Source organism: Pezoporus wallicus, unplaced genomic scaffold, assembly GCF_028554395.1.
Source record: "Pezoporus wallicus isolate ANWC-B61680 ecotype Strahan unplaced genomic scaffold, APGP_CSIRO_Pwel_v1 contig_6658, whole genome shotgun sequence".
NCBI lineage: Eukaryota > Metazoa > Chordata > Aves > Psittaciformes > Psittacidae > Pezoporus > Pezoporus wallicus.
The window spans coordinates 6,205,833-6,218,516 of NW_026642312.1; the positions used below are offsets into that span (position 1 = coordinate 6,205,833).

The 12,684-nt window shown below is 36.5% G+C and overlaps 1 protein-coding gene across 1 annotated transcript in view; it reads left to right on the forward strand.

The window, feature by feature from the left end:
* ABCA13 (ATP binding cassette subfamily A member 13) overlaps positions 1 to 12,684 on the forward strand; it is a 173,001-nt gene that overhangs the window by 105,801 nt on the left and 54,516 nt on the right. Inside the window, exon 47 of the mRNA XM_057428773.1 lies at positions 4,829 to 4,937. Coding sequence (XP_057284756.1) covers positions 4,829 to 4,937 — 109 coding nt within the window. The remainder of the gene's footprint in view (positions 1 to 4,828; positions 4,938 to 12,684) is intronic.

Genomic DNA, 12,684 nt, shown 5'->3' on the forward strand with positions numbered 1-12,684 from the left:
CACTTGTGACCCTTCTACCCCCAGATTTCTTATAGCTTTAAACTCCAGTTCCGTCAGTCTTTCATTAGGAACTCGAAGTCCTAGAGGACTGCAGCAAGATGTGTTTTCTGGCTGCTGTTTTTGTCCTATATATCTTTAATCATTTTAGACTCTTGTTTTGACATGCTCGCACTGTAGTTTTTGTCAGGGTCCTTTCATTTTAAATGTCTTTGGCATAGAGCTCCACCTGCCATCAGCACCGGGGTAAGTTATAGTTATACTGTTAGTGAGTAAACTTCATATTTCAGATGCAAAGAAAATAGTGGAGTAGATTTATAAAGGGCACTGTGTTATCTAAAATACCTCCTGGAAGTGGCTTTCAACTGATGCAATGTCAAATTATTGCATTAACCTTTCAGTAATTAATGACTAGACTTTTACTTTGACCTTTCAGGCTTGTTCATGAGACAGTGAATGTACCATTTACATAGCCTGGTATGAAAGAAAAGAAAAAATTTGCATTTGAAGAGACTTCCTGTATGATTCATTTCACTTTCAGAAGTTTCCGAGCCTTTGTGCATTATTCTCCTCCACTCAAAAAGTGATCCGTTCAAATTTAAGATACCTATTCAAATACCTGTTCTACTTTACTTAATCATACCATACTGTATATACCCCATACAGGCTATATGCATGTACACAGAAAATGTGCATCTGTGCCTGCACAAGAGAAAATATGCCTACCACATGACAAATTTACAGCTACAGGTTGGGCAGAGAAGAGATTCAGAGCAGCCCTGAGGAGAAGGACTTGGGGGTGCTGGTTGATGAGAAACTTAACATGAGCCAGCAGTGTGCGCTTGCAGCCCAGAAAGCCAACCGTATCCTGGGCTGCATCAGAAGGAGTGTGACCAGCAGGTCAAAGGAGGTGATCCTGCCCCTCTACTCTGCTCTCGTGAGACCCAACTTGGAGTATTGTGTACAGTTCTGGTGTCCTCAACATAAAAAGGACGTGGAACTGTTGGAACAAGTCCAGAGGACGGCCATGAGGATGATCAGGGCACTGGAGCACCTCCTGTATGAAGATAGTTGGGGCTGTTCAGCCTGGAGAAGAGAAGGCTGCATGGAGACCTCATAGTAGCCTTCTAGTATCTGAAGGGGGCCTATAAGGATGCTGGGGAGGGACTCTTCATTAGGGACTGTAGTGACAGGACAAGGGGTAATGGGTTAAAACTTAAACAGGGGAAGTTTAGGTTGGATATAAGGAAGAAGTTCTTTACTGTAAGGGTGGTGAGGCACTGGAATGGGTTGCCCAGGGAGGTTGTGAATGCTCCATCCCTGGCAGTGTTCAAGGCCATGCTGGACAGAGCCTTGGGTGAGATGTTTTAGTGTGTGGTGTCCCTGCCCATGTCCAGGTGGTTGGAACGACACGATCTTAAGGTCCTTTCCAACCCTAACTGTTCTATGATTCTAAATGTGGTTGATTAAAACCATTGACTATTGACTCTCATTGATTAGCACTGCCATGTGGCAGAAGCACAACTCCTCAATTTTTTGTGTCTTCATGACTGTGTATTCTTTGGTTTTCTTTGAAAATATCAGCAAAAACTGTTCCATTATGATGTCATAGTTGCTATTATTTATACCATTATTAAATATAGGAAGAACATGTGGCAATTTGAAATATCATCGAAAGGCAATTTATTACATTTATATGGCATTCTGAAGTGTGCATTTTTTCAATCTTAAAAGTTGGGATTTGACACTTTACTGTAAAGTAAAGTTTAAGTATGCAGAGGAAGTTACTTCCCTCCAGCCTAATACCTCTTGTCCCTGTCTCCCCGTCTTGAATCTGGACTAGCAATGCTTAGTGATTTCTCTGCCCCTCCTCATCCTTTTTTTTATTGACCATAGATTAGTCAGAATGTTAGTCTAGCATTATTATGGAATATTAGCAGTAAGTATAAATGTTATGCAATAATGGAAAACATGTCTTTACAGAATTTATATTTAATTTGGTTTGAGGTCGTGTTTTCCTGGGGAAGTAATTTTATCAACCATAGATAGAAAATAAAACAGTGAAGAAAAAATAAAAATTTGTCATCTTAATCTAAATATTTTTTCATTATATCTTCCCTCTGTAAATAATTATCTGTGTGGCACACAAGAAATATGAAAGATATTTCAGCTGGAACTAATATTTTTCTTTTTTTCTTTTTTCATTGTACTTTTGCAATCAATTTAGAATAAGCCACAAGATTTTGGGAAAAATCCCTTAAATTTGTTTTCTGTTAAAGTGAATGACATCAAATGCCTCTTTTGCCAGACAAGCTATTCAATATTCAGCTTCAATTTGGTAATTTCCTGGGCGCTTGATTCAGTTGCGTAATGCAGCTTAAAGGAAAAAAATCTAATTAATATGCTGGATATTGAAATGTATTGTTACACACAATGCTTTATTGTAGTTTTATATTTTCATTTGAATATTGGTCACATTATTGCATTTATAATATGTTCTGTGAATACTTGAGACCTTTCCTTGCTTCAGTTGAATGAGGATATGCCGTCAGAATTTGGCTTTATTGTTTTCTTAATTGCTTTTTTTTTTCAATACAATGAATACAATCGCAGTGGAGTTTCATTATGTATGTATAACTTTCTATTCAGCACAAATGTTTTTTAAAAAGATAGAGTAAGAAATGGTTGTATGGGGGTATAAAAAAGAGTATCTACTCTTGATCACTTGTTTATGTTTCTTTTCTCTGGTTGCTATTTACACAGGAAATCCAGATTTGCAGTTTTCCTCAGGACATTTAGGTTCCATTTCACTTCTTTATTTCAAAGAACTCTTGTTGATTAAAGAATGGGATATCTAGGTTGTGTAGGAATTTGTTGGAACTGAACTGGAGGAGAACAAAGGAGTTGCATATGAATTTGCAAAGGGGGAAAGAGTTTGGGATTTGTTCTTTTTTCTTTAAATGTGGTGATATAAGATGCTGTTGAGATTTCAAGCAGATGTGAAGACCACATAAAGAAGAGTAGCTAATGTGAAAGCAAGCAAGAGCAGTGGTAGACCAAAGCTGCTAATTTAAAAATGACTAACAGAGCTTACAGCAAAGAAGATTAAAGGGTGAGAGTCATGGAAGAAATTACATGGAGCTCAGAGTGGAATATGAAAGCATGATATAGAATAGATGGGAGGAAACTGAATGTGCAATTAGATTGTGGTAAACCGTGCCTCACAATAGAGTACAATGTAGAGATCCAAACAAGTAGGTAGTCAGGAAAACAAATCAGAACAAAACAATCATTAAGACAGGGAAATAGAACTGAAGATTGGACAACCTGCGCTGGGAAATATGTAGTAAAATGCAGCAGGAAAAATGGTCAAAGTCTGGAACTAGTGTCCAGGTAAGGATTTTAGCTGGATACTAGAAAGAAAAAACAGAATGATCTGCAAGCAAATAAATAAAATAAAATAAAATAAAATAAAATAAATAAAATAAAATAAAATAAAATAAATGCACACCACCCCCAGCCTGGAAGTTTACACCAGTATTAAGAAAAGGCACATATATGTATGGAAGAGCTCTAGAAGAGAACAGCATCAGAGTGATGAGAAAAGAATCTTCAGGGAAATTTGCAAATGTAACTGTGTATATGGTAATTTTGCAAAGGATCTAAGGAAACTGAAATCCTAGAAGGACGTTAAGGCAAGAAAGACACATATTAAACCTTGTGCACTTTGCAGTATGAATCAGCATCCAGACACAAAGTTAGAATTGCCAACCATCATTTTCAGATATATAAAATGCAGATTAGCAAATAACTCATATCAAATAGGAAAAGGTTAAGAGACATTCAACTGTATATAAAAAAGAGGGAGATGAAAGGCTGCTTTAGAGTGAGGAAAGGATAGCAATCAAAGATGATTTTAAACATGTCACTAAAACTGAAAACAAACATACATAATAATTTGACCTAGTTTTCATTACGGATAGTGCAGGTTCAAAGGCACTGTGATTAACAGTAATAAGGCATAGGCATGGAATCGATTTTCAAAGGCAAAGCAAAACTCAAACCTCAGCCCTCAGTATTTTCAGTTTAGGGACATAGCAGTCTCTCAGCAATGATTCTTCTAGCACTCAGAAGTGTGAATTTGGGTATATTTATCAGCTTGGGGTGATTCTTCATGATTTGTGGAGAAATTATATGTTACATGATAGTTGCTTCCTTCCGCTCCACAGAAAGAGTGGCTTGCCTTGTCTGCATTAAAGTTTGTCTATATTGATATCATCTGTGCCTAATAAATCACTGATTGTTTGTTGAAGGTGGAGATGCAGATTTGTCTTTTATGGAATATTTGTAACCAGCGCCTCCTTGTTTCTTTTTTTCCCCACATTCTAGGATATTCCGTTCCTAGATATTTTATGCTATGTGTCACTTGCAGGTATTATTTAGATATGTCTTTTTGAAATTTCAATGGTGTTCTCTGCTTGTAAATACGAGTTTTACTCATCTTTTTGTATTTTCAATTGAATTGGAAAATGTTCCTTTTGATTTGTTTTTCCTCTAGTTGTTTGACTAAATATGTGTAAAGAAAGGGACAGAGTGTTCCATTAAATCAGAGAATCTCAATTTAATAATTAACATAGGTGCACAGCTCCAACAGTGTCCAACCTGTACAAATTAACTGCTTCTGTTTTACCTAGTTAACTTTCACCTTTAAATAGGTGTCATAACAGGAGAATTAGGCATCTTTATGAAATTCTCAAACGTATGGGACACTTCAAATTAGGCATACAGATTCAACTACGTTTTGATTAATAATTTCTCTTCTCTTTTCCAGGTATGGTACAACCAAAAAGGTTTCCATGCACTGCCATCTTACTTAAATGAACTCAACAACTTCATTCTGTGGGTGAATTTGCCTCCTAATGTAGATTGGAGACAGTATGGTAATAGTCCTTCTTTAAGTCTTTTTTCATATCTTTTAAAAATGATTTTGAAAAAAACTAAATTTTAAGTATTAAAATATTTCATAGTATAAAGTAAAATTGTGGAGTCACACATTTCTTGGGAGATAAGAAAGTGGACTTTTAATTAAACAGAAGAGGGTTTTGTGTGTGTGTGAAGAACGTAGTACACAATAAGGTAGAATTTTAATTTATAGCTCATTATGCCATATGAATTTCTTTCAAAGGACATTCCTGTGGAATAAGTGTAAATTGGTTTCCCACACTTGGGATGTTAGTCCCTGTGAGACCACTGCTAGGGCTTGCTTAAATGGACAACAGGTTATGGATTTATAACTTGTCACTTTATCTCCTTATGTAAATATTGAGGTTAAACCCAGAGTATCCTGTAAATTCACACTGCAGTGTAATGTTCAATAGCATCCTGTTATCCAAGGAATGGGAAAGGCTGGTATATCTTAGTATTGTTTGTAACAAAAAAAGAGATTAATATATTTGACATCTCAGTTCCCTGATTCACATACCCCTGAACTGTATGAGAACTAATAAAACCAAAAAATTTACAAACTGACTTAAAAAAAAAATTGACTGCAGCTAAAGAAACAGTCGTTGACACAGGTGAACTTTTAGGATGTTGAAGTCTAGTTTGAATTCTGGTTTTAGTAGTTCAGGTTAACTTCTGTTCATTCCAGTTCGTTTTGTTCTTAAAGTTCTGTTTATCAGAAATTAATTTGGTTTAGAGAAATTTAAAGAAAGCTTATGACCAATGGTTAAGTGTTTTTTTAAAAGGTAGGATAGTTGTCTGTGATGGTAAAATGATTTTCAGTGTGTTTACAATGGAAAGGAAGTAAAAAGATAAAAGTCACTGCAAAGGGAAAGGAATCTAAAGTATCAGAACACCGAATTTCCTTAGGAAAAGTTTCCAGAATGTCAATGAAATAAGAGCAATTACTTGCTTTCAACATGGTTGGGGTTTTATTTTTCTAAATGAATTATGAAAATGAATCAAAGGTAATATATTTCTGCAGATATTTTGAATTAAATGAAATCAGATATTGTAATGGTAATTTTTAATAGAAATAGATTTTTAATCAAGTTTCCATGCACTTCATTAATTGTACCGATGCTGGCTTGTAGCGTTGGATATCTCATTCTGGAACATCAGTGTTTAAGTACCCTTATTTTTATACCTGTTATGGAGAAGTGGGGATTTACCATCCAGATTACTACTGTGATATTGAAACAACTCTGGAAGAGGTCAACAGCTTATTTAAATGCTCATATAAATACCGAGGAACCGTTTCACTTAGTAGTCATATCCTATGGCTATTTCTTGAGCATGAACCCAGCTGGAGTTCTCCCAGGTTCTCCGGAGGATGGACGTCATTACAGTGTGCCTAGTTCTACCTGCTTTACTTGCAGCGACAGACCTAGTAACTTTCACAGGAGATCAGTAGTACTGGTCCCCGTGTGTGATAAGTTTTTAGTGACAAGAAGCTGAAAAGAAGACTAAATGTTTGTGCTTAATGTCTTTTGTTCAGTCAACAGGATACAGAGAATCTAGACTTAGGATTTTGTATGAGAGTTTGAAGGAAGAAGTTGTAACCCAAGATTACAGGGGATATCTTGTACAGATTTATATCCTGATGGATTTGTATCTGTTCAAAAAACTGAAAAAAAAACGATGATTGTTTTTCTTGTGTCAGTCCAAGTTACTGACTCTTGATCACCGTGAACATGCAGGAGCAGAAAATGATAGTTGTTTGGTGATCAAAATACATTGCTTTTTATTATTGTGTAACCTGATCTTTCTTTGCAAGTGGAAAGATTTCTCTTTTACCTCCCATATGGGATTATCAGTAAGCTTCCCGATAAGAATCCTTGGAAAATTACTATGTTTGTGTCTTGTAATTTTCATGTAACTAGTGGAATGCTTGTTGAAGAAAATGTGTGCGCCAGCTGGAGGTACATGTAAGAAGATAGAGCAACAGAAGATAGCCAGATTGAATTACATCAGTTTATCACAGTTATTGGATCAGATGTCTATTTTGGAACAGCAGTTCAGGAATAGTTCTTGTATAAAATTAGCTCATCTTCTCTACCATGTGGATAGCCATCTCTATTTCATAATCATGTAAGTCTCTGTTTGTATTGTGGAAAAAAAAGAATCTAACTCATTGGAAAGGAAACCAGATACATTTTCTTTTATAGTGGTTATAAATTCAGTGACAGATAAAGAAAATAAATGCTTTAAACAATTGAAAAAAAGCAAGAAAGACTATTTGACAGAGAAGATAAAATGGACTGGGGTTTTGACAAAATATCTGTCCTGGCTGGTCTTCAAGCCTATGTGAATGATGTTTGTATGTTTTTAAATCTCTTTCTGAAATGCTGCATTCCTACAGCTAGATACTGTAATTGTGAACAAATTAAAAATGGATTAATGAAGAAGATTAAAAAGCTAAAAGGCAATGTTTTCTGCTTAAGCTTAAGATAGAAATACTCATGAAGACCTATGTTATTTTTCACACAATTGTGTAGAGCTGAGTCAGAGCGTGTTTATCGTGCTTGAATATAGGGGAAGGACAATTACCTTCCTCTTAGGGTAAAATTATATGAAGAAAAAGGAGTGGTAGTCATCTATAATGATGTCTGTAAAGTACAGCAGTTCAAGAAAGTTCTTACATCATTACTCAAAGAACAGAAATGTATCAATATAGAAAGGCCTTGTGCGATGCAGCTGCCCCATCTCAGAATTCTATTGAAGTCATTGATTTTTTTAAAACCCTTTCATCCTAGGGCTCATTGTAAGTGTTCATATAGCATCCACATTTATTTCAGATTCAGTTCTTCAAAAGAGCTGAAAGGATCAAGAGACCCATTTTCAGCTGAGTTTTGGTGGAAAGCGACTGTATAGTTTCTTGATTGCTTTTCAAATCGTAACTTTAAACTTTTTTTCAAACTGAACTGAAATGACATTTAGTAGGAATCTTCTTAACCATATCTAGTTAGTGAGGGGAAAGTAAAATATAAATTAGTACTGAGAGTGCTGCCTGTGAAATTCTCAATTATTCATGTGTTTTTCAGTAAATAGTACTATTTCATCTCACACAAACAGAAATCTCATCATAAATTTTAAATCCCCACAAAGAAGACCTTGTAAAAATGTGTATACATGCTACCTCCATTTTATAACACATACTATTTTATTTTCTTCTAACCTATTTTATTCTAATCTGAACTGAAACATATGGAATAAAAAAAGCTAGATTGGTCTTCTATTCAAGTCTGTAACAATCCTGATATTTAGAATTAGTAGCACAGATCCAAACTGATCCATGTACTCAAGACTCAGCATGCTATGTGACAGAAAAAAGAGAGAGTTTACAAAAGAGTACGAAGAGATGGGCTCAGACACCTTCAAAATACAGTGCAGAACCAAGAAATATACCCAAGGATAGCTCTGATTAGCCTATAGTGACAACATATAAGCTTGAAGATTGCTGAGATCTTTCCCTCTCTCCACCCTATGCTGAAAAAGTACTGCTTGGTTCATACCACTCTTATAATTTTTACTCCAAACCCACAGATTTTATAAATGTGATTATGTGGAAAGTTGCACCCAGGCAGGATGGACTGGGATACCAGTAACTCGTGGTTTTTATAACTTATAGGAATGAAACATGCCAAGTCTCTAAGACTATGCCAAATTGCATGCGGCTTTCTTTGCAGACAAATGCTCAGGAGGTTTAGATTTGAAATAGAAGACCTAGAGCACTTTCTGTTGAAGGTACCGTTTGCAAGATAGCATGGGGAAAGGTGTCTTGAGTTGTGCAGCTCTTGAATGGTAACAGGGCAGGGTTTTTTCTGCTACAACCAAGCTACTGTTCATTTCAAATGTCTGTAATGTGAAAGCTTTTTCGTTTTTCCTGTAAACAGTCCTATCCAAAATGTAAAAGAATTGTATTTTATTCTACAGAATGTTGTAATGCTTATAACATAAAGATTTTTTTTCCATGAGTTTAGGGATGCCTTTTTAACATATTATAATCTGAAATTAGTTTAAGTGAGAACAGTGTTAGAAAAGGAATAACATTGTTCAGCCTGGATGGGGGAAGACTAAGGGGAAATCATAGAGAAGCTGAAGAGGGCACAATTAATTGTTTATAGTTTCTTCTACTATTAAGCATGTAGCGTGGAGCTCCTGGTGACACTTCCAATGCAAATACTTCCCTCACCCCTCCCACTGGGTTATTCATGCAATTTGTAGTTAAACTGTGATGCTCTGACTACTTCGCTCATGTCTTTTTTCTTACTAATATGGCTTGAAAGTCTGGTAAAAATGCCTTTTCTCAGTAGTGTAAAGATAAGTCTTCCACTGACCAAAACAAGAGATAGTAACTAAGCCTTTTACTTAAAAAAAACCCAGCCCACCACACGCTCCACGAAAAAACAAACACCTCCCCAACCAAATAAAACCCACACCAAAAAATGTAGTTAAACTGATGAAAGAACAAAAAAGGGTTTTAGCTGAAAACTAGCTAAAAAAATATATTACCAGAATTATTTGTTACTTGTGTTCTCTGCTGGGATTGACATCTGGCCTCATTACAGAACTACACATGCACATATATCAATTAACATGTATACAGTCATGTTTCTTTCTTTGAGATGCCCTTTTCTTAACCTCATTCTAATCAGGGAAACAGTGGCTCTGATTTCTCAAGCTCTTAATTTTTATATTGAAGAAGGTTAAAAGTTCTAAAGAAGTCTTAACATCATGGTGTCCACTTACACTCTGAATGCAGCATTAAAATCCTGATACAGTATAAATATCTATCATCACAGTTTTCCCTGTTCTTGCACTGCTTATGCAGGGCTTTCAAAAGATTACAATCAGTGCCTATCACAATTATTCACGTGTGCTCTCAAAGGAGTCTAAATTGTCACTGTAAAAATAATGTCACCAGCTCCATGTCAAGAACATAAACAAAGGATATTTTAGGACAACTGGGAAAATTCTGGTTGTATTTAAGTCAGGAGAATGAAATGGCAATCTGTAGATGTGAAAGAAATAATTTTATATTGAGAAATTTATGAAAAGGAGCAGAGATCTAGGACTGAATCATACCATATCAGTTGATATTGCCTATCTCATTTTTCCCTTGTGAATACTGATCTGGTAAAATTTGCTTCGAAGGCTGTTCATACAGGCTTACCAATATAAGCCTTAAAAAAATCCTTGCATAAACACCACATATATCTGTTTAATAGGAGCTTTGTCATTTGGAATTTCTTGGTTTATCTGTCATTTATGGTTTTTATTTTAAGTCCTCAAAGATTGTGTTTAGTTTTCAACTTAATGAGCGTTATTATAGCAGCTTTACGTAGTAAAAAGGCATAAAAAGGCATATAAAGGCAAGAAAGCATTGATAGGTACATCTTACATCATTTTAACAGTTATATTGGGGCAAACATATATGTAAAGAAAGGTGGTCTAGGTAGTTAGGAGAAATCTAGAAAGGGACAGATTATAAAAGTACACAGATTTTTTTGAATTTTGTATTATTATTTAAGAATTAAAGATACTAGTAAATAGCTTATATCAAATATGTTGGCTTATTTTCCTATTGTAAGACAGTTTATTCCTCCTTAGGTTCAAAAGAACTTTTTTTCCTCTGTGAATCACAAGTCAGATTATTGGTTTTACATAAATTCATCATCTATTTTTGGATGATGGGGGGAAGGAAGAAATAATATGCTAAAAAATGTGGCAAATGCAGAAGACCCTTATGCTGCAGACTAATTGCAAAAAAAAAAAAACCAACAAACGAAAGTATTATATTTAGTACATTACTAGAATTTTAGTTCTAACATAGAACTGAACTTGGCTTAACATGGTTCTACTTTGTTTAAGTATAATTCAGCAACCCTAGGAAATTTAATCTTAGTTACATGTGTAAATTTTAAAAAACGCAATTCTTTGTTTCATCTGCATGGTTTGAATGGAAATTGAGTGTAGAAAATAGTTGCTACTTTTCAGAAGAGCAATTACTTTTTGGGACTCTCCTATCGAAGGAAATAGAATAGAGCAGTTGATGTAATCTACCTGGACTTGTGTAAAGCATTCGACACTGTCCCACATGACATCCTTGTCTCTAAATTGGAGAGACATTGATTTGATGGATGGACAACTCAGTGGATAAAGAACTGGCTGGATGGCCGCTCGCAAAGAGTTGTGGTCAGTGGCTCAATGTCTGGCAGGAGACCAGTAACGAGTGGTGTCCCTCAGGGGTCAGTGTTGGGACCGGTCTTCTTCAACATCTTTGTAGCTGACATGGACAGTGGGATTGAGTGTGCCCTCAGCAAGTTTGCCGATGACACCAAGCTGTGTGGTTCGGTTGATACACTGGAGGGAAGGAATGCCATCCAGAGGGACCTTAACATGCTTTTGGGGTGGGCTGATGCCAACCTCATGAAGTTTAACCATGCCAAGTGCAAGGTCCTACACCTGGGTCAGAGCAATCCCAGGCACAGCTACAGGCTGGGCAGAGAAGAGATTCAGAGCAGCCCTGCAGAGAAGGACTTGGGGGTGTTGGTCGATGAGAAACTTAACATGAGCCGGCTTCAGTGTGCGCTTGCAGCCCAGAAAGCCAACCGTATCCTGGGCTGCATCAAAAGCAGTGTGACCAGCAGGTCGAAGGAGGTGATCCTGCCCCTCTACTCTGCTCTTGTGAGACCTCACCTGAAGTGTTGTGTGCAGTTCTGGTGTCCTCAACATAAAAAAGACATGGAGCTGTTGGAACAAGTCCAGAGGAGGGCCACGAGGATGATCAGGGCACTGGAGCACCTCCCATATGAAAACAGGCTGAGAAAGTTGGGGCTGTTCAGCGTGGAGAAGAGAAGGCTGCGTGGAGACCTCCTAGCAGCCTTCCAGTATCTGAAGGGGGCCTATAGGGATGCTGGGGAGGGACTCTTCATCAGGGACTGTAGTGATAGGACAAGGGGTAATAGGTTAAAACTGGCACAAATTGAACCAGCTTAAAACTTAAACAGGGGAAGTTTAGATTGGATATAAGGAGAAAGTTCTTTACTGTTATGGTGGTGAGGCACTGTAATGGGTTGCCCAAGGAAGTTGTGAATGCTGCATCCCTGGCAGTGTTCAAGGCCAGGTTAGACAGAACCTTGCATGACATGGTTTAATGTGAGATATCTCTGTCCATGGCAAGGGGGTTGGCACTAGATGATCGTAAGGTCCTTTCCAACCCTAACTATTCTATGATTCTATGAAATCAGTTAAGCACAATTTGCTTTTTGATTAGTATTGTGCAATACAAGACTGCAATAAGCATTATGTTATTTAAAGTTTGGTTTTTTTTTTATTTTCCCCAGCAATTATCTCTTTTTCAGTCTCTCTTTATTCTATACTAGAGAGTTTTATAGCAATGTATTTCTGTGTGTGGAACCTATGTCAACTGTTGTAGGATTTAATAGCATTGCAGTAATCTGGAACTTTTGTTAGTATCCTCTTGGGATCTGTTCATTTAGTAGGGACAGGCCATGGTGATTTCAGGAGAAAAATTATTTCCAGACACATTAATATTCCCCAGCAGAAGTCATTCCTTATAAAATATTTGATGTTATTTTTTCTTGTGTTCTGCATGTTTCATTAATTCCCTGTGGTTCTTTTTGAAAAGTTTAAGCAGTGAAGATGATTCTCTTCTATGAA